This window comes from Tachypleus tridentatus, chromosome 5 (genome assembly GCF_004210375.1).
Source record: "Tachypleus tridentatus isolate NWPU-2018 chromosome 5, ASM421037v1, whole genome shotgun sequence".
NCBI classification, from domain to species: Eukaryota; Metazoa; Arthropoda; class Merostomata; order Xiphosura; family Limulidae; genus Tachypleus; species Tachypleus tridentatus.
The window spans coordinates 12,925,037-12,951,041 of record NC_134829.1 but is presented as its reverse complement, the minus strand read 5'-3'; the positions used below and the strand labels follow the sequence as shown (position 1 = coordinate 12,951,041).

Genomic DNA, 26,005 nt, shown 5'->3' with positions numbered 1-26,005 from the left:
ATAAATGAATAAAAACAAGCTCAAAAAAATTAAATCAAAGATAATATTTAGGAACCTGTTGGCCAATCTCGACTGTTTCGTTCTCCAAGTCAAACTAAAACTTCTTTATATATATAAATTTAAAGCTAGCCCTTATCTTTCATATTTCTTGCACGCTTTCTTTTCAAACTCACTCAAATTTACTGCTTCCATTATGTCCAAAGGCAACTCAAGCCATAAGCCAACCACCTTATTTGAAAAATAAAATTTTCTTAGCTGAAGATGCCTTCTACTTTGCATAAATCTATATTTGTGTACCCCAATTCTATAATTCTCACTGTTATGTATTAAAAATGTTGATATGTCAACATTATCAGTTCCTTTATAATCTCAAACACTTCACTCAGATCATCTCTAACTCTTTTTTTTAGAGAAAACAATTTTAAGGATCTTAATCTCTTATATGAAAATGCCTCCATCTCTGGTACCATTTTAGTAACCCTCCTCTGAACTCTTTCATAGGTTATTTCCATCCAGATTATAATCCACACACATTATATTGCATTTATCACAATTAAAACCAATCTGCCATTAATTTGCCAAACTCACTAAATGATCTAAATCCTTTTGTAAAGTAGCAGTGTCCTCTTGACAGCCAGATACACCCAAGCAAATTTAAGTAATTTATTAATCATTCCTTCATGTATATCATTAACGTAAGTCAAAAAGAACAATGGTCTTAAGACTGAGCTGTGAAGTACACCACTTGCAACACAGTTTGACTCAACTCCATTTATAATAACCCTCCGTTTTCAACTATCAAGCTGCTCTTCTATCAGATTAGTTAACTTACACCCCACACCAACAGAGATAAGTTTATTTACAAGCCTTTTATGTGTCACTTTGTTAAATGTTTTCTGAAAATACAGATATACCAAATATACACACATACCCTCATCTACATAAGCAGTAACATTTTCAATGTATGTCAAGATATTCCCTTAATAAAACCATGCTGACTATCCAATACAATTCAACTTTGTTAAATGACTTTGCACTGTATCTTGTACAAGACCTTCCAAAACTTCTTCCACAAATAATGAAAGACTAATAGGTCTATAATTACTGGGACTATTTCTATTGTCTCTCTTAAAGACAGGAGTGACATTAAATAATTTCCAATCTGTTGGTACTTGTTCACTATTCAAGGACATACAAATAACTGTGCCAAGTGGATCACATATCCAGTCCTTGACCTCCTTTAAATCCCTCAGAAAAATATTATCTAGCCCAGGAGTCTTATCATTCTTTAATCTTCCCACTTTTATTTTAATTAGCTCATAATTTATGGAATTGTCTTGTTCAACTTTGTTTTCATCTATTAATTACTCAATATGAGGAATGCTGCTAATTCTTCATTAGTAAAAGCTGAAGAAAATGCAGAATTTAGCACCCTAGCCATTTCATAATCATCAGATATAAGCCTTCCTCTATCATCTCTCAAGGATTCTATCCCTATCTTTACATTTTGTTTCTTTCTAATGTTCTTATAAAAACAATCATTGCTGTTAATTTTTATGTTTTAAGCTAAATGTTTTTCATAAATCCTTTTGGATGTCCTAATTTCTGTTGACCAACTTTCTGAACTTCTGTAATACCAGCAAACTTAAATTTCTTAAAATTAAAAACAGCATCCCAAATTTATCTCATACATTTTGTGAGCCAACCTGTTTTTTATTTGCAGCTAACCTTTTCTTTCTGTAAGGAACAACTTTGTTTTGAATACTTCAAAATTTTCCACATTTGCTCAGTGTATCCAAATAAAACTCAGCCATCAATTCACAATAGATAATTCTTTTTGCATCCCTTTAAAATTTGCTTTCTTTAAAGCTGGAATCAAAATATCATTATTCCTCATTTCCATATGTAACAAAACACTAAACCTAATACTGCAATGATCACTTGCACCTTGGCGTTTCCATATTGCCACCCTCTCAACCATTTCTATATTAGAAGTTAATAACAAATCTAAAACAGCATTATTCCTAATAGGCTCCTTGTCCAAATACTATACTGCACAAATCAAGAGGATCCCCTGAATACAAGCTATACAGTGGGATATAAACATGCTGTAGATTTTGGAGGTAATCGTGGAAGTTGGACTCGCATTGTGGTGAGGGATACACCATTCATCAGTCTTAACCTCCTCTTGCCAGTCTCACATGAATAAATTCATAAAAATTAAATCACCCAATATTAATAGAGCAAGATGTGGGTGCTCAAGCCCACAATGTCCAACATCTACATTACCCTTCACTGCTTGCAGACAGTTCTTGGAAGGTGACTGTTCTACAAAGCAAAACAATACAGCCCCCATTGTAGTTGCAGTAGTACAACAGAAAATTATACTACTATAAAACCCCAACCAAGTTTACTAAACTAACTCGCTTAATTAATACCCTCAACTGCTTTAAATTTGAGTGGTGGTTACTGTATTACTAATTTTTTTCTTTAAGATAACTTTTTTCATAAACAAAAGAAGATAAAAGGTAAAAGAAAAAATGAATACACTGGCTGATTTATAGAATTTATTTAGTAACTTAAATATTATTTTATTCTAGTATTAATGTATGTAAATTGTTTTTCAAGAAGATTCATCAACTTGAGTTTCCTAAAATAAGAGCATCAATCTACAAAATTAAAAAATTTAATTTTGGAAATAATCATACAAAACATTTACTTTTAAATATTATAAAATATTAGAAGTTTATGCTTTATCAATTTTTGAAAATGAAAAACTCCAAGGTACGACTACATATTTGGTAATTAAGTTTAAACTAAAATTATTCATAATTTCATGAAAAATATTTTTTCTTACAAGAACTTAAAGCCTACTGTTAGTTATAAATACAAAGTTACAATCAGTCCACTATTATAGAATTATAAAATTTTACTAATTAATTTAAATGTAAACAAAGTTAATAATTTACCTTGCGAGTGTAAAAATAGTTCATTTATTGAAACTTTCATAAATATATTTTTACTGGTAATTTGAAAATTATAAAAAATAAAAAATTATTAAAATATGGAAAATACTTAAAAAAGAATCTAAACACAGAATTGCCGTAAAACATAATAAGCAAAATATAAAATTTATTGAAAACAATATTCGTGAATACATTTTGAAACTTATCTATATTACATCTCAACCACCTAGATGTTTTTTTTTTTTTTAATGGAAGTATTATATATTTAGAAATATTTAAATTAGCCTGTATATCTCAACCACCTAGATGTTTTTTGTTTTTTTTTAATGGAAGTATTATATATTTAGAAATATTTAAATTAGCCTGTATATCTCAACCACCTAGATGTTTTTTGTTTTTTTTTAATGGAAGTATTATATATTTAGAAATATTTAAATTAGCCTGTATATCTCAACCACCTAGATGTTTTTTGTTTTTTTTTAATGGAAGTATTATATATTTAGAAATATTTAAATTAGCCTGTATATCTCAACCACCTAGATGGTTTTTTTTTTAATGGAAGTAATTTCCAATTCTAAGTATTATATACTTAGAAATATTTAAATTAGCCTGTATAAAATTAACGAAATACCCTAGGAACCCTCTTTATTTGTGCAGTATCATTAATGCGATTTTGATTTTGGCTCGTTTTTGTTAATTTTGGTGTTATTTATCACAAGTTTGGACTTGTTTTGAACGTAGTCCCTCCTTTTGTTTTGTTTGAATATTGATTTTCTATTATATACAAATACATACACACGAAAACATATAATAATTTAGAACTTTAAACATTTTCAACACTTAATTACTTTATATTCAAAATTTAAAAATAATTTTTTCTAAAAGTTTATTAGAACCACAACTAGTTATGCAAAAATATTTGTACATGAAGTTCGTTTCTGATGTTTATAGTACTAAACTACTTTAAAAATCTAATTAGAAAAATTAAAAAATAAACATTTATCTTCGAAATTACTAGAGCTGTTATCAAAAACCCATGTTTAATCACACAATTATATTAATATCTTGACATAATAACAGCAAATTATAATACAAGAACGAAATACAATTTATATTCCAATTTCCAAAGTAATTCTACAGAAGTATTACCCATCAAAAATGATGAAAATAAGTCATACCATCACTGACACTATATCACCATTACCGGCATCAGCTGTTTAGTGATATTAAAACCGAATACGCATGCAATCTTGATTTACGTCAAAGAAAAGTCATAGTACATTATATTACTTCAACTACTTGTATTGTAATTTGCATAAAGTACAACTCTACCAGTTGCGAGGGCGAGTAAAGGGACCGAAAAAGAATGTCAGCCATGTTTTGATTTCGTTCAGAGAAACCCACTTAAAGTTTTCACCAATACATAAAATTGTAGTACTAGAGTGTGTATACATTTATTAGTCTTAATTACTGCATCTGTGAAAAAACGTTATAACATAATAATAATTACCCTTTTGAGGTTATGAATCGCCATTTCCTGTCACGTAAAATATTCGTATCGTAAACGATTAACTTCGTTCGAGAGTAGTATTAGTATCATTTGCTAAGTGTTTACTTAATTTCTCACTAGAGGGTACTAGCAACAAAAAGGGCGATCTCACATTCAATTCAGAATGTAAATTTAACTTTAATTAATGTTCAAATAAAACTTCAAAATATCGAAATTGAATAAGAATATAATCTATATTTGCTTCATCATGTACTTAATTTATTTAATCAATACACAATATATTTTAAGAAAAGAAACGTTATCTATAAAATAATATAAAATCTGTTGCTTTTTTTAATTCTTCATCTCATTATGGTAACGCTGAACAAATAGGGTTCGCGCCCGCGTCGCGCTAAACATGCTCGCCCTCCCAGCCGTGGGGGTGTATAATGTGACGGTCAATCCCACTATTCGTTGGTAAAAGAGTAGCCCAAGAGTTGGCGGTGGGTGGTGATGACTAGCTGCCTTCCCTCTAGTCTTACACTGCTAAATTAGGGACGGCTAGCACAGATAGCCCTCGAGTAGCTTTGTGCGAAATTCCAAAACAAACAAACAAACTGAACAAATAATAATCTGGACAAGTTGTTTTATGTGTTTGGTGGGGCTGAAAACCTACTAGCAGCTCAGAGAAGATAATTAGATGAGAAGATTATGTAATTAGAAAATACATAAAAAGTATGGGTTTGTATTAAAATTTTTACTTGTGTATAAGTCAAGTAGGGTGTGTCATTATCAAATTAAGGGTAAATTTTAAGAGATATCAAAACGAAGGTTTTTTTGTGATGACGAGAAACCCACTTGAAGTAAAAATATATTCTCAAAATGGCTCTATTCAGGAATATTATAAAAATGCACGATAACATTTCTAATGTGTTAACTTTCTGATGAGTGTGTGCGTGTGCGATAAAAATCACCTTAATAAAAAAAAACAGTTTAAAACTTTGTATAAAATTACTTGCAGTGATTGTTGAAAGAAAAAGAAAACAACAAAAGTAGTATGTTGTAGATTAAACAGCCAAAGACGACAAACTGTTAACTACAGATATATATTTTTGATATTCACTTTTATTGATACATCGTTTCCGAAATTGACCTGATGTGTTTGTGCGTGTGTGATAAAAACCACATGATCACAAAAACAGTTTAAAAATTTGTATGAAATTACTCGTAGTGGTTGTTGAAAGAAAACAACAACAACAAAAGTAGAGTGTTGTAGGTTAAACTGCCAAAGACGACACTCTGTTAACTACTTTTATTGATACATCGTTTCCGGAGATTACCTTGATCAGCTATCTTTTACTGAACAATAAATCCGCAAACGAAAAAGTTCCATTTTAATGAGTTTAAAAATATAAATAAAAAAGAATTAGATAAAAGTTAAAAAAATAATTGAAGATATAATCCACATAAGTTATAGCTCTATGACAAAACAAATTAATAAAATAAAAAGCAACACATACTAAAGGATAGAAATATTACACAAAGCTGAAATACTCATTTATCCTATCGGTGTGGGCAGTTCCCAGGTCACAAATAATTTTGTTTTGTTGTAATTTGCGGTTTATTTGTTCGAAGGAGCCTTTCTAAGTAAAACGTGTTTTAAAACGTTCAAGGATATTGTTGTGCAAATTGAGGTGTTAAGCTACTGATTTATTTTTGTTATAACGTATTATGTTTCTGAGATGTTCTGCTAATAGTCTATTGGTTTATATGTATAATTTTAACAGAACGTGCGTGTAACAGAATATATAGCGCATTTCAATGGGCAGTTATATTGATCTCTAATGTAAAAACTCAGTTAAGGACAAATTTTGTTGGATTAATACAAGCACACGTGTTGCAGTGCATTTTATTACAAGGATAGCTACCTACGGCAATATGTTTATTTGTGTAGGCTGGGTTTTGAATATTGCTGTGAACTAGGGAGTTTCCGATATTAATATCGTGACCGTAGGAAATTACACGGAGCCTTGAAAAATATATTTTTTTTAATGGATTAATGGAAAATATTAAAATTATTTAGAATAAACCATTTTAACCTGTTTGTTGTTTGGGTACTATGTAAGGACTAGGGGTTTTCTGGCACGTGAGAGTTTAGAAACTGTTTCTATGATAGATGAAGAGGAATTCTACCTTGATTTACAACAGAGTTGGGAGCTTCTTCTCTTTGTTTTGGGTTCTCTTGGGGTGTAGCCACAATCGTTGTAAAAGGTTCAGTTATATGGCGCGAGCATTGAAATAATTATATTCTGTACACAATTTCTGAAATCTAATGAAATGAGTTTTGGTATGCTATTTTTTCATAGATATTGAATTACTAAAATTATAATGTAAATAACTGTGGGCTTCTGTGAGTTTGTAATGAATGCAAGTCGCGATTTTATCGATAGTGACGAATCTGAAATGTCAGACACGTAGACCAGTAAAGTATGAAATTTATTTACTTTAAGAATAACTTTTTCTAGTTCGGACAAACTGTCAGTGAATATTTTGACAAAGTCATTGATATGTCTCTTATAAAAGAAGTGTGAGAGGCCATCTTGTTGTGTGAACATGTGTTATTTGACATGTCAAACAAAATGTCTGCAAAATTTGGGTCCATTTTGGTTCCCATTGTTATACCGCTAACCTGCTTAGAATTCATCGTTAAAATAAAAACACCCATTACACCTAAAGCTGATTTTACTAGATGAATAAAAGTGTTAGTGGGGCTGAAGTTCAGAATGTTTGTGAACAAAATGATGTCAGGGTTTTATGTGTACTGACTTGGATTCTTTTACATTAACTGTCTGGTCTTGTTAACAATAAATTCGAAGAATAAACAGAAAGCACACAATCTGCTTGTTTAAATATAATTTATTCAAAACAAGTCAAAAGTATGTACAGAAATTCTCTACACTGTAGAATATCACAGTTGTGTCTAAAACTGAATAATTCTATTTTCTTGTCAAAAATCCATTTAGTCTGATTCAATGTTGTTGTTGTTGTTTTGGAATTTCGCACAAAGCTACTCGAGGGCTATCTGTGCTAGCCGTCCCTAATTTAGCAGTGTAAGACTAGAGGGAAGGCAGCTAGTCATCACCACCCACCGCCAACTCTTGGGCTACTCTTTTACCAACGAATAGTGGGATTGACCGTCACATTATACGCCCCCACGGCTGGGAGGGCGAGCATGTTTAGCGCGACGCGGGCACAAACCCGCGACCCTCGGATTACGAGTCGCACGCCTTACGCGCTTGGCCATGCCAGGCCTCTCTGATTCAACTACTTTATAATTCAATGGACAAGACGAACTATTTTCTCTGCTTTTCTCACAATAGTCTCAGTAAATAATTCACTTATGCTATCCTGTGGGTTACCACAGTTGTGTCCTGAACTTTAAATAATTCTCTCCTTTGCGTCAATGTTTACACACACGGGTTCAATTACTTTAGCATAATCTTCGAACAAGACAAATTATTCTACTTATCTCTATTAAAGTATGAAATTCACTTTAAAATATCGTCCGTTATGGCTAATCACTTATATGCCCGTTAACTTTACGTTTTCTTTCACTCTATAATGCCCCCAGCTAGTACAGCGGTATGCCTCCGAATTTACAACGCTAAAATCAGCGGTTCGATTCCCCCTCGGTGGGCTGAGCAGATAGCCCGTTGTGGCTTTGCTATAAGAAAAACTAAAGTGAAGAAAACAATTCACTTTAGTTCTCAGTTTCAGTTTGCTTTGTTACATATATTTATAGATTGATCACTGGGGCTTAAAAATGTCTGTAAAATACGCTAATGATGCTGATTTAAAAAATACTCAGTAAAGTAAGATAATGAGCAAAATAACAAAGGTTAAATTATGTGATGTCAACAATTTTAGTAAAGCTTCAATAGCAATGTAATTAAAAATACAAATTTTACCAAGTTACTTAACCAAATTTGTCATTACTATCGACTTTAAATATTAACATTTAACTCTTGTTGTTTTGAATTAAGCACAAAGCTACACAACAGGCTATCTGTGCTCTGTTCACCACGGGTATCGAAATCCGGTTTTTAGCGTTGTAAGTCTGCAGACTTACCGCTGAGCCACTGGGGGACACTTTTAACTCTTTCGTTATAAAAATAAACAGTCATTAAATATTAACTCACAAAATAAATAAAATAATAATGCCTACTGTAAACAATCTTGTATATCCAACAAATGTTTTAAAGCTGTTAATTATTTCTGTTGGGTTATTACAGTGTATAGACATTTGATGCCTATAGTAAATAAAAAAGGTGATGTCGGATTTTGAATTAAAAATAAATGTCTTGTAGAGACTAAGGAAGTACATGGTTCAGGAGAGCCATTATGGAATGTAAATTGGTGCATTACACGTAGACAAAATGAGTTTTCAAAAGTTGTTAGCCTTATGAATGTTAGATATTAAATAAAATTCCTTGTTGGTAAAATGAAATTTTTAGCAGTCCTGATAGTTCTTCAGTATCATTTAATTCGTTGAAAGCATTGGTGATGACTTCGAGATATTTCAGTAAAAGGTCGTCTCTAAATTGTTTGTATGCTAGCAAATTTCTCAGGTGGTGTGATGCTTCCTAAAGGTAAAAACTTTTACGATCATTCTTCTAATAGTGATAACATATTCAGTAGTTTACAATTTTAAGTAGGTCAAACAGAATATATTACTAGTTAACCCTTTCACTGCTAGGAGTTAATATAATATATGTCACACATTTAGCATAATTAGCTAAATAATTATAAATGATCCAATACTATTGGTCTAAATAGGAAATAATGGAAACACTGTGTACATTTTTTCATATTGTTTCCCAACTATTTGAAGTTGAAAGGTTTGTAAATCAATCATAGTTTTTGTTGTAAATATACATGTTAAGTTTATATATGTAAAATGTAAAGTTAGGTCATAAAAACAGGAAAAAATCTTACTTTGTTTATGGAATAAAATCTTCACCATTAATTCTGGATGCCAATATCCATTTTAAATTTGTTCATTAAACACATTACCTTGTAGGCAAGCATATTAATAAGAGATGTCAACTTCTCCACTACTGAATAAACCAAGTGAAATAAAACTAAGCAGAAAGATAGTTAACACAATAAATAAAGATAACTATGATCCTTAGATTCCCCTAGCAAAGAAAATAAAACAAACAATACATGCTAGAATCAAATAAGTAATAAATTATTAATTTCATAGATGTAAATAGCACAGATTTTATCTAGTCTAAAGATAATTTATATCCTCTTGCAACCCCAAAATCAGAGGACACACTCCACTTGTGAAAGCACTCTGCAGATTCAAGTTCCAAGTGCCCAGAGAAGCAGATTTACATTACACTAAAGACAGAAGTTATCCACAATATGCACAGAATGCACAAAAACAAGACACAGTACAACAACCTCAACTACAGATTCGGAGAGCAGTTTGACAAACATCAACTTCTGTAAGAGTATATGATAAGATATACATATTTTCATAGAAGGAAAAGTATCAAAAGGACAAAAGATTAAAGAGTCACTGATTTTGTGTACAGACTTAAGGTATGGCAACACAGTCAGAAAACACTCCATTGAAAAACAAAACAACGAGGTTTTTTGTTGTGTTGGAGGTAGAGTTAGCTGGATTTAATTAATTATTTACGAGCACCAATTACATTGATTAGTGTTAACTGAACCAATCCATTAATCAAAATTACAATTGAACTGATTAAGTAACTTATTGTTTCCGATTATTACACTTTTAAATTATTCCAATAATAAATTAATCGATTGTCACGAAATTAATCAACCAGTCAAAATTAATGTTTCTGATTTTACTGTTTTCAGTTATTTCATCAATAGAAGTATAAAATTACGATTAAATAAACTGTCACGAAATTTGACCAAAATTAAGATTTCTGTTTACTACAACTATCTAAATAATCAAAATATTGTTGACATTCTTTGATAGATTGTTTAGGTAGAGTATTCATGATGAAAATTTGTAGAATGGACGGCAAATGCCTGTTGTGGAGACACGAGTGTAGAGGACTTGAAGACGGAAGACGGAAGACTTTCCAAACGTCGTCCTCTACACTTGTACCTCCACAACAGACAATTGCCGTCTATTCTACAAAGTTTCATCATTGCAGACATGTTTGTTTTTAAGCATAAAGTTAAATAATGAGCTCTCTTTAGTCTGTCCAGTTTGAGTATTATAAGCTGTTGCTTTATTCTTACTCGAAGTTTGTTCAACATTGGTGATTATTTAAGTGGGGTTCGTAATTCTAGTCTCAGGATCGATTCCCGTTGACACCATACTTATCCAGCCTGTCTTGGTTATGGTAAAGTTGCTAAGGCTATTGTTACCAATTTTGAATTATTGATTACAGAAAAAGCAACTGTGTGGCAGCATCCACCATGAACGTTTTGTTGTATTTGTCGTTTTTTAACTACTGATTAGTGAGAAGGAAACTGACTGGCATGCTTTATTTATTTTTGTGGTGTGGCTATAGAAAAGGCAACAAATTGACATTACCCTCAATAACGTTTTTTGCTTGTATCCGCTACAATTCAAGGAACACTGCACTAATGATTATATATGGGACCGTCGATTAATCAATCGATTGTTTGTTTTTGAATTTTGTGCAAAGCTGCACGAGAGCTAGCCGTCCATAATTTAAGAGATGGAAGGTAGCTAGTCATCATCACCCACCGTCAACTCTTGGGCTACTGTTTTACTAACGAATAGTGAGATTGACCGCACATTATAATGCCCTCATGACTGAAAGAGCGAGCATGTTTAGTGTGACAGGGATTAGAACTCGCGATCCTCACTTTACAAGCCAAGCATCCTGTCCACCTGACCTTACCGGGCCAGTTATTTAATTAGCAAATACTATTAATTGTCCCGCTCCAGTTCCTAGAGATATTATGGTTGTAGAAGCTCATTATTATCTTTGATCCTGCTATTGTAACTATACAAAAGAAGGAGAAACTAAAAAAAAACAGTGCATATTACAAAGGTAGATTCTGCTGAAGATGCCACATGTCAAGAGGCTGTGGAGAAAGCATGTAAATATTTATTAAAGTTCACCAAAAATTAGGTAGTATCCAAATAAGTAACCCACTGAAGAAGATGAAACGGTAATAACATCACTTCAGTCTTTACAGAAAAGGCCGAAACAATAGTTCTCCTCCATACTTCTAATGTTGTCTTGTCAGAGTTATAAGCAATGGTCATTGCAACAGCCAACTGACTTTTTTATTCTTCGTTTCAGAAATTACAAATCTTAACCACATTTCTACTGTAAAATGGGCTACTTTGAACCAGGAATGATGCAACGTCTTTGTCATTTCTGCAAGTTTTTTACTCAACTTCTACCCCTCTCCATTTCTGATCCACTTCCATTGTCTTACAACAGATCTATCGGAGAATTAATGCAGATAATTTGCTTATAATCAGCAAATCTGTACGTGTTTTCCGCGTTTTCAATAAAAAAAAAAGACAGAAGAGTGAAGTATTTTTCAAATAACCTGCAAAAATATTAAGGTAAGACATTTAAAATGCATTAAAAGACCTTTAAAAAGAAATCCCAGCATCGACTGAGAGTTCACTTTAATTTATAGACTTGCACCTGATTTGTAAGGCTTTGCATTTTAAAAATTAGTCACATTAAGCATATACAGGCTAGTTATTTTGTTTATTAGGTTGTAGCAAATATTGAGTTTAAGTTGAATATTTTATATTGTAATAATGAATGAGCGTTTATTTTTATAATCTTCAGGTGACCGAGTGAAAATATGTTAAACAATTTATTACTCATACAAAATACAAATAAAAATGAAGTTTATAAATTGTATACGGAACACGTTTAACAACGTAAGATTACTTCAGCAAAGTAGGTGGCACTAAGACAAGTATACGCCTTGAAGAGTACTAATTGAAAAGTTTTTTTTTATAAGTTACCTTAATGATTGGACTGATTAAAATATTATTTAGAAAGACAGTTCAGAACTGTTTTTATTTTTAGTACTCTGCTTTCAAAACCACAAAGTCTATATGAAGAGGAAAAATTGCATTCACAAAGCATTAAAAAACACCGAAAAATACTTATTCTGATCACCAGTTTACCCCTGAAGAAGAAAGGTCTACCCTTCGAAAGTGCTTGAGTTTCTATTTCATTTCTATCAAGACTTGCAAACGAACGAACGAAACCATGGCAGGGATTTACTTTAGAGAGAGAGAGAGAGAAGTCAACAGGAATGTTAAGAAAGTTGCAGTTTTTCTTCGTCTCCGCTCGTGAAAGATTATTTATCTGTGCGTGGGAATTTTCATATATTTTAATTTGGTTTGTTTGAGGCAATAAAGTGAGGTGGAGAGTATAAAAATGTCGAGTGAGACATCAAGACTTTTTGAACCTACATGTTTTTATAACATTATGAATATTCTGAAACATAGATGGTGATTCTATGTAAAATTACTCGGTGCTAGACTAAACGTGTAGTTGTTACAAAGAAAATCATTCCTGTACACATTGTCAAAGTAGATAAGGACGAGATAAAGTAGGTTAATAAATTCAATAACCTAGGTCGGTGGTTCTTAACCTGGGGGTCGTTTGCAGTTTCTCGGGGGATCACGGATGGTTTGGGAATTATTGGGGAAATCACGGAGCAGTTTGTAGTTTTTGTGGCATGTGCCTGTAACTGCCCACCAACGAGAAACACGCTGGAGTGCGGCAGTTGAACCGCGTCGAGATGCTTGTTGCGCAACCACCTGTCTAATTTTGAGTAAAAGTTTTCATATATTACAACGTTTTGAATTGCCTAATTTTTTTTAATTATATAATATTAATACATGGAACTTAAAACTTAAATATCAAAGTTTCCATCGTATTTAGTATATTTTCTCATTACATATATATATTAACCCTCACACTGAGAATAAGTAAAGTATGATGTTCAGTAATTCCATGGATTTTGCATTTGTTTGTTTTGAATTTCGCACAAAGCTACTCGAGGGCTATCTGTGCTAGCCGTCCCTAACTTAGCAGTGTAAGACTAGATGGAAGGCAGCTAGTCATCACCACCCACCGTCAACTCTTGGGCTACTCTTTTACCAACGAATAGTGGGATTGACCGTCAATTTATACGCCCCCACGGCTGGGAGGGCGAGCATGTTTAGCACGACGTGGGCGCGAACCCGCGACCCTCGGATTACGAGTCGCACGCCTTACGCGCTTGGCCATGCCAGACCATTTTTGCCTTTGTTTAGCACTTGTAGCATTTCTCAAGGTCATTTATTTGTAAAATTTTCAATAAATTAGGATCTTTATACACTTTTGTTTTATTCTACCTTTACGCAAAGTTCACCATTACAAAAAATATTATAGGGGTCACGGTAATACCCTGGAGAGTCTCAAGGGGTAAGACGATGAAAAAGGTTAAGAACCACAGACCTAGGGAGCTGAATAGCATCAGATAGAAAATACAGATATGTAGGTAACCACATATACAAAACAGGTATATAGATAAATTATGTTAAGTATTATTCTTTTCTCGGACTAGTTTCTGAATTATTATGTTACGTATACTACGTATTAAGATTTCAAATAGCCGGAAATTTTAATTTAGAAGTTAGATAAATGTTAATGTGTATCCAGTTTATGATATTTGTCGACAAGATTGATACATACATTTTTCATTCTCAACACAAATATATTTTAATATGCAAATAATAATAACATTTATAATAACGGTCATTACTAATAATTATTACAAATGATGGTTTGTATACAAGAGTTGTACAAACTTACAAACAATATTGAGTATTTTATCTAGTCTGAAACTGAATATTTTATCGACGATCCGGGGCCACAAGGCGAAAATTACTTTTATGTTGATATACAAGTATACTTCACTTGACGGGAATGCTAGCTAGCTCTATTCTTGTTTAGTCCCACCACCTTACAAGCTAACTTTTCCTGGCGAAATATTTAATGTCCTCGTAGAAATAATAACATCCAAAGTAATTCATTGAAGTTAAACAATTTGTAATATTCGAAATCTATGAACGTTCCTGATCCAGTTCTGTAGTTTTCCAATTAATAAGCGTTAATCACAATTATAGCTTCCGAAACCTGTAGCACACTGACTGTAGTTGAATAATAATAAACTTTATCTCTCGGCGCGTCAGTTTTATATACCAATCACACGAGGTTCTCGAAGTTTCAACACTGTTCGAAAGTATGCTAGCGTTTTCGTAAAACAAATATTGTTGATTGTTACTCTCAAGAATCTTCTAGAAATTTAGAGAACAGGCGGGACCTGAGCAATACACATCCAACAATATACGTTTCATGCGTAAAAAAAACTATACTGAGACAAACGCAAGTATTGAACTAAACGTATAATGGTAAATCCGTTATAACAGACCAAATATGGACATGTGACTAACTTGAAAATATAGATATATCGACAATGTCTGATATATATTCTTACTTACGCTCATGTTCGTAAGTAAGAATCTGGACTTTGATAGATAGACAAAGCTCAGACATATATAAATAATTAGATAATACAGATATATATATAGACAAAAACAAACATTAAGTAATTAACTAATACACGTATGCAGATAAATAGACAAAATATGGGCATGCAAGTAACGAGATAATACAGGTATATAGATAGATAAAGAGAACACAGACTTGTAAGTAGGTGAAACAGGTATATAGTTAGACAAAATACAAAGAGACATATAAATAAGTACATATAATAGATGTGTAGATAGACAAAACAAAAACAGACATGTAAGTAACCAGATAAAAGAGATGCATAGATAGGCAGACATAGAAGTATATAAAATTCAGCTACGACGCTATACAGAATGTAAGTTAGTAGATAAAATACAGGTGTTTAGATAGATAGGCAAAACACTGACAGATATATAGGTAAAGAAAAAAAGACAGGTATTTAGATAGATGGACAAACTAAACACACATATAAAGCTATAAAACATGTATAGCGATAGACAGATAAAATGAATATGATCGGAAGTTACATAGACAAAGCAACAAAAACACAAACTTCAAAGAACGAAACAGACAGAGAAAATACACTGATGAGAGAAATTTATATAAATTTAAACAGATGGAAAAACAAAGAGAGAGCGAGCACAAGGCTCTTCTGTCTCCTCTGTTTGGGTCGTGATGTTATGCAACAAAATGCTAAATATTTCACTGTGTATGTCATTCAACTATTTACTTTTGGTTACCCATGTAACATACCATATCTGTTTAAGATGTATTTCAATTTTTTTATTTCACTAAAGTCCACGCTTGCTGGGTAATTACTCGTTTATTCAACAACGATCTTTCTCCTAACAATAACACACAAGTACCAGTTAGTTTTGGTACCAGCTGACGTTCAATAGAACTGCTTTACTCATACTCTAGTTTTCATGTAATTATAGGTAAAACGTCAATGATGTTGTATTAGTGTTTAATATTGATTAGGATTAAGTTAACGTGCTGATTGGCTGTTCAGATATTATAATGATGAAGCAAGGTTTAGCATTAATTTACGACTAAGCTTTACCCAGGCAGTTGTTGCATTAATTCGGAAAGGAACAACTTTAGTTAGTAAGTCAGCAGTTTCAGTTGGAATTATTCATTTAACACGAGTAAAACGGGCTTTTAGCAAAGTAGTTTGTTTCGTTCTGACGAGAAACAAACAGTTATGAAGCAAATTCGACAAGAGGAGAATGAGAGTCAGATGGTGTTAGAAAGTTTTAAGTTTATGTCTTTGTGGTTGAAATGTATGGGGGCTTGTCCTTTACAAAATGCACGATTATTAACACCGGCTGATCACTGGATAACTAGCATCTTGACGTTTCACGTTGTTCCAGTAACAACCATCGTACTGACCATTCTAAGGAGCTTAATGCTTTGGTCAAGGTTACCAACTGACCATGGGGTAAAGGATGTCATACGTGTTTTAGTCTATTTGACAGGAGCCTTGTCGTGCAGCGCTACTTATGTTACTTTGCTAGTTCGCAGAGCTCAATTGTACAAACTCCTACAGGAATGCAAAGCTGTAGAAAATATCGTCAGCGTTACACAGGCTAAACCTAAGAGACTCAAGCGGATAGCTATATGTTTTGTTTTGGCTAGTCTATTACTAGCACTGGCAGCAGCTGGCCATTGTCTTGGTTCCGACTACCAACTGGTTTTAATAAGTTCTCGAACCACAATCATCAATTTCAAGCTCCTTTTAATAATAATCGAGGATTGTTTGTGGCGCTTCCTCATTTCTGCCCAGTATATCACCATCACTGCTTATATGGTTTTCTTCTCAAAGGCTCTGGGATTTTTTTACAACAGCCTCAATGTCCTATTGAAGCAGGCCCTAAAGAAGAAATACCCCGTTCTTCACTTACCTACTAAGTTAGAACACCTACGCTTACTGCATTTTCGATTGAACCAGATGGTTGAACTCATGAAGAAGATGGTTTCTCCTGCGCTCATGTTAGACATCATTCTAAGCACTCTTACGTCCTGCTTTGTCATCTATGGAAGTGTGGCTTTATCGGAACCAGCTCTTGCAGTGTGGTGTATCGTGCTGGTCATTAGAGTGAGCCTAATGTGTTTTTTTATAGGAGGAATGAGTGACGAGGTTCGTAAGCAAACTAGATTTTTGTGGTTTTGCTCGCTGAACAAACAAGGAAAACAACGAGATAAATTATTAAATTGCTTAGTATGGTTTTAGAGTGAGCCTAATGCACATTTTTTGTAAGAGAAATGAATGAGAGGTGCGTATGTAAACTAGATTTTTACAGTTTCGTCTAGTGAATAAACAATAAGATAATTGTTTAAATCATTGAGTAACGTGTTGAACGAAGGAACCGAAATCTTTATATTTGTTTCTTATATTTAAGCAGCCTGACTCATCTTAGGATAAAATTTCATTTTTCGCCTAGTGTACTCACACTGCTGGTTGATGGATCAAACTCAATACGTGGGACATTTTTATTTTCCATTTCTAGGGCATTTTGGCTGCGATCTCAAATTAAATATGCGAAGTTGGTAGAATATTTAAAGCAGATTCATAATATGTCTGTAGCATTCATTTTTGATATAAATTTTAAAATAACTCCGTTTTGTTTTAAAATGGCCCGACATGGCCAAGCTTATTAAGGCGTGTGACTCGTAATCTGAGGGTCGCGGGTTCGCATTCCCGTCGCGCCAAACATGCTCGCCCTTTCAGCTGTGGGGGCGTTAGAATGTGACGGTCAATCCCACTATTAGTTGGTAAAAGAGTAGTCCAAGAGTTGGCGGTGGGTGGCGATGACTAGCTGCCTTCCCTCTAGTCTTACACTGCTTAATTAGGGACGGCTAGCGCAGATAGCCCTCGAGTAGCTTTGCGCAAAATTAAAAAAAACAAACCTTGTTTTAAACTTAAAAGATTTAACTTCACATAAACTAAAGTTATTTTTTTAAAAAGTGAAACGAAATTTAAATACTTTAAAAAGTAAATTATTTTGACCATTTTGTTCAGCATTTACTTACATAGAACATCAATTGAAGCTATCTTGTTTGTTTCTTTTCAGGCCAGTGAAACGTTCAAAATCATTCACGATACTCCACTGGGTGACTTTTCCGAGGATACTATTGTACAAGTAAGTAGTGCGAGATGAATCAAATGAGCGACAAAGGGGATAAGGGAAATCACCAGAATCTTTGGAAATAAAATAAAAAAACTCATTTCGGGAAAAATGTTATCTTAATTTTCAAATATCCAACCATCCAATACAGGTTTTTAATCATTGAACATACAGAAATTATATTAAACATATACTTATCTATCAATAAAGCAATTATGTATTTTCATTTTTCCAAACCATCAGTAAAAGCCTTCACTATCTTCTTGCTTTATTAATAAGACTGAAGGCTGATAATGCAAAAAACAGTTTTCCGATACCCATAATGGGCACACAATAGATAGCCTGTTGTGAAGCTTAGCGCTTAACAACAAAGAAATGTTACTCTCTTCCAGTCTCCCGCGGTAAAGTAGTAAGACTACGGATTTACAACGCTAAAATCAAGGGTTCGATTTCCCTCGGTGGATACAGCGAATATCACAATGTAGTTTTGCTATAAGATTAACACACATTTTATGTTCTAAAATAACTTATGTAATCTACTAGGAATGTACAGTCTAAAATACTGAGCATAAGCTTGGAATTTAGGTTAAAATTATCTCTAATAAATCGTTACGGTCATTTGTGTACTGATTTAACTGAAAGAAATGGGACCCTTATATAACACCAGTTTGAAAAACCGATAAAAAATCCCTGTAGCAATTACGGCCGTGTTTACCAGTGTGTAAACTATAAATAACCGTTGACAAATACTTTCCATAATGAATATAACCCACCTTTCCTGCACCTTTCCTGAGTGCAGTGGGTTAGCCCAGAAGATAAACTTCAACATGAACACATTAATCTTATTAGTTCATAAATGTTTATACCTATATTAACATGAAGACGCTAATACCATTAGTTCATAAATGTTTGACACTACATTAAAATGAACAAGCTTACCTCATTATTTCAAAGATATTTGGCACTATACTAAAATGAACATGATAATCTCATCAGTTCATAAATGTTTGGCACTGTATTTAAATGAACAAGACAACCGCATTAGTTCAAGAATGTTTGCTACTATGTTATAATATACACGCTAATATCGTTAGTTCATAAATGTTTGGTACTACATTAAAATGTACAAGCTGACCTCATTCGTTCAAAAATATTTGGCACTGTACTGAAATGAACACACTAATATCATTAGTTTAACAACTTTTGTCATTATGTAGCTCCAGATGTTCTTGGCCAAGTTCGAAGGAGAAAACAGGTCAATGCTATCCGATTCTCAGTATATGGAAGTTAACAGAAGACTTTTCGTCACGGTAAGTTAACATGTAAATTAACAAAGAACACTTTATGACAGTAAGTTAACATGCGATTACCAGAGGCTTCTTAAACGCAGTAAGTGAACAGAGAACACATATTCACAGTAACTTAACATGAAATTGTCAGAGGACCTTTCATCACGATAAGTTAAAATGAAATTAACAGGGCATCCTTCATGAAAGTGAGTTGATAGGAAATTAACAGATATTTTTTTATCATCGAAGTTAATAGGACTTTTGATCACAGCTCATGAAGTTGACAGGGAACAGATCATCACAGAAATTTAGTGTGAAGTTAACAAAAGGCTATTTATTGTGGCAAGATAATGTTATATACGTGGATATGCATGTGTATCTCGTGATGTATTGATTTTTCGAGATGCATTTAGGTATAATTTTACAGACAGTATTGAATGTTTGTCCCATTTAAAGTATTTAATTTTTCTGTTCTATTTATTTAACTTGATATAAAAGGATATTCTAAAATATCACTCTGGATAGAGTTTTTATTAATCTCACTTACCTAATTTTCTTGAACTATTTGATAATTGAAAAATATTTTACTATCTATTTATTATTAGTTTTTCATAAGTATTATTAAATATTTCTTTCACTGTTTACCAATTATATAACAGTCCACTGAAATGCTGATAACATTCAATTTTCAAAATTAAGACTAAAAAGAAAAAATTAAAATCAATATTTCTTTATTTCTTTTTGTGTGGTAACTTAAGTTTGCAACCATTGATTAATCATTTTTCTGAATTATTCTTTGTTTATTTTTACAAATAACAAACTTAATATTCCTCATATCCTTCCAAGGTTATAGGGGTTATCGTTGCATACATCGTTGTTATCGTGCAACTTCTGTGAGAAGGTTTTACGTACTTACGGAAGACTAGAAATAGAAACAGCTTCATCATCTATATTCCAAATCGTAGCTGAAGTTCGTGAACCCACTATAGAAGTTTGTTAGCACATTTTATTTGGAAAAAGAACTTGAAATGTTTCAAAACAAACATGTATCGCATCTTATAGGTAGCACTGAGTTTATTATTTCAAACTCTAAAATTTACAAATTAACATAACTTGTTCATAACTATTTATAAAGGGATGAATACATATATACATACACACACACATGTATTGCTGTTATTTTAGGTAAAAAAAAACAAACAAGCCGAAACAAAAACAAATTAAACAAACTTTATTTAATTTGTTTTTGTTTCGGCTTGTTTTTGAGTTTAAATAATAAATTATATAATTAGTCAAAGGATTCGAGTTGCTGTTTTTAACGCAGTCATTCTTTATGACTTCACTTATTCAACGTCATTAAAATGTTATTATTTCCACTGAAATATTTGTATTGCTCTATATTGTACAACAACCTATCAGCAACAATTAAATTATTGAAATATTTGTATTGCTCTATATTGTAGTTCATCCAACAACCTATCAGCAACAATTAAATTATTATTTGCTCTTAGGCTATAGAAACCAATAAAAAAAGGACTTCATAGTCACAAATCAACAGATCATTGTATGCAAATCATTTATATCATATTCGATAAGTTTATAAAGAAATATTTGAAAGGACTGAGTATATTAATTTACAGTCTGGCATGACGACAGTCGTTTCTCACTGAATTAACGTATTTATCTCTTTATAATATTCACAACGTTCTGTTTGTACACGAGCAAAATAAACTTTGCAAAAAATAAAAAGTACAAAATTGAATAAAATTAAATGAAAGAAAGTAAATAAAATAATGAATTAAAAATAAGATAAAATAAGAAATAAAATATAAATAACAGAATAGGAAAAAGGTTAGTAACATAATAAAAATAAGATAAAATAAGAAATAAAATATAAATAACAGAATAGGAAAAAGGTTAGTAACATAATAAAAATAAGATAAAATAAAAATATAAATAACAGAATATGAAAAACTATAGTAATATTAAAAATAAGATAAAATAAGGGATAAAAATATTAAAAAAAAACAGAACAGAAAAAGAAGATAGCACTATATTAAAAATAAGGGTTAGATTTGCTTATTCTCACCCGATTGCTACATATACTACACATTTTGTCGAGCACCTTTCAGACGTAATAACACATAACACAAATAAGGAATGAAAATATAATTTGATACAGTAGGCTAGACAGGTAAGATAGAACATATCCCAACATAACACATAATGAAAAAACTTTGAATACGATTGTGTCGTATTATTTTAGCTTTTGATACAAATTTCTGTTATCAACCACTGGCTCTTCTGAACTTCTTTTATAATAACCTTGTTGATTACCAGTATATCAGTCACTGTCATTTAAACCAGAACTTTAACCAGTAGCTACAGATGTTATCCTCGTAAATGGTGGTCAGCCAGCTTTGAATGGAGATATTCATCTCTGCATCACTGTCAACGTTATCACCAAACGTGATCATAACGAACTTTGACGTTTCAGGTTTATATTTTTTATGTATTTTATTTGCTTATCTCGTCTGTGTACTAGATAAACAGCAGCTGTGTGGACTGCACAGATATATGTAAACGAAGCCATGACAATTCCATGTAATGTATAAGTAGTATTTCATGAAGAACTGGAAACACAATCTCAAGTAGCTCCACCAGTTAGTGTCGTGGTTGTATAAATAGTATTTCATGAAGAACTAGAAACACAATCTCAAGTAGCTCCACCAGTTAGTGTCGTGGTTGTATAAGTAGTATTTCATGAAGAACTGGAAACACAATCTCAAGTAGCTCCACCAGTTAGTGTCGTGGTTGTATAAATAGTATTTCATGAAGAACTAGAAACACAATCTCAAGTAGCTCCACCAGTTAGTGTCGTGGTTGTATAAGTAGTATTTCATGAAGAACTGGAAACACAATCTCAAGTAGCTCCACCAGTTAGTGTCGTGGTTGTATAAGTAGTATTTCATGAAGAACTGGAAACACAATCTCAAGTAGCTCCACCAGTTAGTGTCGTGGTTGAAACACTTCCTCATACACTACTTTCTCAAAGAAAAAAACAGAAAACAAGTTCAAACAGTTATATATCTGAAAGTAAGACATATTCTGGTTACGGTTTTTTAATTATGAAAAAACACACAGTAGGATACTAGCTATGATTGTTTTTTGTTTGTTATTAAGCACAAAGCAACACAAAGGGCTATCTGTGTTCTGCCCACTACGGGTGTCGAAATCCAGTTTCAAGCAGTATAAGTTCGCAGACTGTGCCACTAAGAGGCACTAGCTATGGTACATAAAGAAGAAGCAACTGAAATTAGTAATTAAGATTATATTAATTCTGCTGTACTACATTGAAGAATTTATACGAGATTTCGAAGGATTAAAAATGTTTTCAATTCAACAAATGTGGCGTTTTCTAAAAGTATTTAAAAGGGTATTTATTTAAATTTTCTTCGTCAATGCTGTCCAGTGACTTCGTGTTTGTGTGAAATGAACTGTTCATGTCAATACGGACTTATAATGCCGAAATGAAGCGAAACACATGAATAATAATGGTGATACGTACATGGATACGGTTCTGAAAGGGGTTGGAATAAGTGCAGTCCACTCCGACCCTCATGTCGTATTACAATTAATATTCAACAGAAAGTATAACATACGTACAGGAGGGAAGAAAAAATCTAAGTATTTTCGTGTTTTTTTTTCATCGCGTTAGGTTATAATATGAGCATATGGAAATAAATACTCAGTACCAGGGACATAAAATGCCATTCAGAACTGTTTGTTTACAAGCGTCAAGCTACAGGATTGACTATATGATCTGTGCCAATCGATTTTTAGCGTTATAAGCCTTCAAGCACACTGGTGATCTGAACATTTTCATATACATGGAAATATATCTATTGCAAATTAAGTAAAAAAAAATATGAAGGATACATATTTGATGTTTTGGTTAGGACTGGTAAAAAAAAAGAGAGAGAATGTGACACGATATAAGATTTGAAAGTATTCAAACTAACGTAAAATATTTCAATCATTAGTATTTCCATCAGAAGAATCATTACTAAACTTCCTATGTAACAGTGAAAACGTGTAATCAGGAATTCTGAGGTGAAGAATTTCTCCCAAAGATGTTCAAGGATTAAGATATCTTTTCATCTGTTCTAGAGGTTTAGTTGAAGAGAATATGGTAGAGATTTAAGAGAACGTGAGGGGTAATGGTAGGGGTAGGTAACTAGTGATAGGAGGATAGAGTAATTCAATCCGAGGAACGTGAGTAAAGTCAGAGGAGCTGGAGAGAAAAGTATGTATAATAAGGAAGAGAAGATAGTTATTAGTGGATACTAGAACTGTTGTTTGTTTCTCATGGAATAGGGGCTCTGGAAGTTTAGCTGTCTTCTTTAGTTTTGGTGTTGGCTTCTTGGTTAATTGGAGTTTTTTGGTTTCAGAATATCTTCATTTGTGATGTGGAACTTGATGATATTAGCTTTTCAGGCCTTCATAGGAAATATCCACATTTTCGATGGTCTCTTACAGTTCTACAACTGAAGATCTTTAGTTTATAAACGACAAACGCTGCCTCAATACTGCTAGTATTTTCAAAATTGAAATCATAATCAAAATCGTTCCGAAAACATGAAGGACACATTTATATTATAAAAATGAAGATATTTTTGTTTTGAAAGTCATTCCAAAAGGATTTTCTTTAAAGCTGGAGAATAGATTTACTTCATAAAGTTAAAAAAAAATCTTGATGATAGTATTTCTGTTTTCTTAATTGTTATCAAACGTTTTACTAAAACGTTTAAGAAAATATTTAGGCCCGGCATGGCCAAGCGTGTTAAGGCGTGCGGCTCGTAATCTGAGGGTCGCGGGTTCGCACCCCGGTCGCGCCAAACATGCTCGCCCTTTCAGCAGTGGGGGCGTTATAATGTGACGGTCAGTCCCACTATTCGTTGGTAAAAGAGTAGCCCCAGAGTTGGCGGTGGGTGGTGATGAGTAGCTGCCTTCCCTCTAGACTTATACTGCTAAATTAGGGACGGCTAGCACAGATAGCCCTTGAGTAGCTTTGTGCGAAATTTCAAAACAATAAGAAAATATTTAGCTTCTGAAGTTTAAAAACGGTCGACAGAGATCGAAAATTTTCGTGTAATTTAATTTCAGTTGCCTAGTTAGTGATAAAGTGCATCAGTTTTTGTTCAATACTACAGAAATATATATACATATTAATTTAATTAATTTCAGCCTCTGACTGAACCCGCGACTTAAAAAGGAGAACGAACAACGAAAAGGAAATACATGCCCTTACGACAAGGAAAGGTTTCAAAGTTATCTTACAAACCGAATAGGTTTTCATTATTAATGAAAACATTCATTAATAACAGTTATAAACAAGGAATAGGTTAAAAATTTTAATTTAACAACGACCACTTCTTTAGTTTAGAAAACGAATGTGAATAACTTATTTTTTCAAGAATTTATTTCATTGTTATAATATAAGAACAAACAGCATACGATGTCTCACTATGAGCATTATTGAGCACGTTACTAGACAAATAATAACGTTACTTTATTCGTTACTTGTTAAAAATAGTAGTGTTGTCACATAAAACATTACTTATTTAAACATATAATCAAACGGTTACATATATTTGTTTTGAATTTCGCGCAAAGCTACACGAGAGTTATTTGTGCTACTGTCCCTCTTTTGCAGTGTAAGACTAGGGAAGGCAGCTAGTCATCATCACTCACCGCCAATTCTTTGGCTTCTCTTTTACCAACGAATAGTGGGACTGACCGCACGGTATAACTTCCCCACGGCTGAAAAGGCGAGCATGTTTAGTGTGACGGGGATTTGAACCACAGATTACAAATCGAGTGCCTTATCCACCTGGGCATGCCAAACAGATACGTGTATGCTATTTTTAAATCGTGTGCTGCGTACATATGATATTACACTCGTATATATATTATATGTAAATGTATACAGAATTGAATAAAAGCGTTGAACTAAAAAACTTATTACATACATTAAGGAGTTTTACAATAGTAATGGAAGGAGCTATTATTTTTTTATAATATTCAAAGTAAGAAGAATGTATGAGTTAAGCAATACAAGAAAACACAAATTACTAAAATAACTAATAAGTAGTCTATCAATTAGTGTGAAATGATCTAGTAGAGTTTATTTCATGTAACAACTGCAGTGTTAAAACGGTTATTTTGAGAGGCCAATATCACCGTTACATTAAAGAAAAAAAATAGCTCTTTTGCATCTTGCATCATACATCGCTCCTCTTTTCACCTTTAACATTTCCTTTCTAATTGAAAATACCTTTTCAACTGGGGCAGGTGACGAAATAACAGTATTTAATGATATGAATACTGAATTTAAAACTGCATCTGGAAATGTGTCATTGTGAATAGACTTTACAAATATTTATCCAGAAAAGCACCAACTACTTGAGCACTTTCGTGTCCATTCCTTTTGTCCCTTTCCTTAAAGGCATCCGAAATAATTGTCTTCATCATCTCTTTATGTTGTGCT

At 32.6% G+C, this 26,005-nt stretch overlaps 2 protein-coding genes across 7 annotated transcripts in view; one reads left to right on the top strand and one right to left on the bottom strand.

The window, feature by feature from the left end:
* LOC143250548 (uncharacterized) overlaps window positions 1-4,604 on the bottom strand; it is an 88,849-nt gene extending 84,245 nt beyond the window's left edge. For 4 of the 6 annotated variants that reach the window (XM_076501268.1, XM_076501270.1, XM_076501272.1 and 1 more), the window contains exon 1: window positions 4,477-4,604. The gene's annotated coding sequence lies outside the window, so the exon portion shown is untranslated. Of the gene's footprint in view, window positions 1-4,144; window positions 4,259-4,476 lie in introns of those variants that run through there. The other 2 variants (XM_076501269.1, XM_076501273.1) reach the window with 1 other exon arrangement.
* An 11,532-nt stretch (window positions 4,605-16,136) lies between these two features.
* LOC143250230 (uncharacterized) lies at window positions 16,137-20,530 on the top strand. The gene is made up of 4 exons (XM_076500707.1): window positions 16,137-17,178; window positions 18,113-18,181; window positions 19,384-19,476; window positions 20,302-20,530. Exons 1-4 carry the CDS (start codon window positions 16,243-16,245, stop codon window positions 20,350-20,352), a joined length of 1,149 nt encoding a protein of 382 aa, XP_076356822.1. The 5' UTR covers window positions 16,137-16,242; the 3' UTR covers window positions 20,353-20,530.
* Window positions 20,531-26,005: the final 5,475 nt, after the last annotated feature.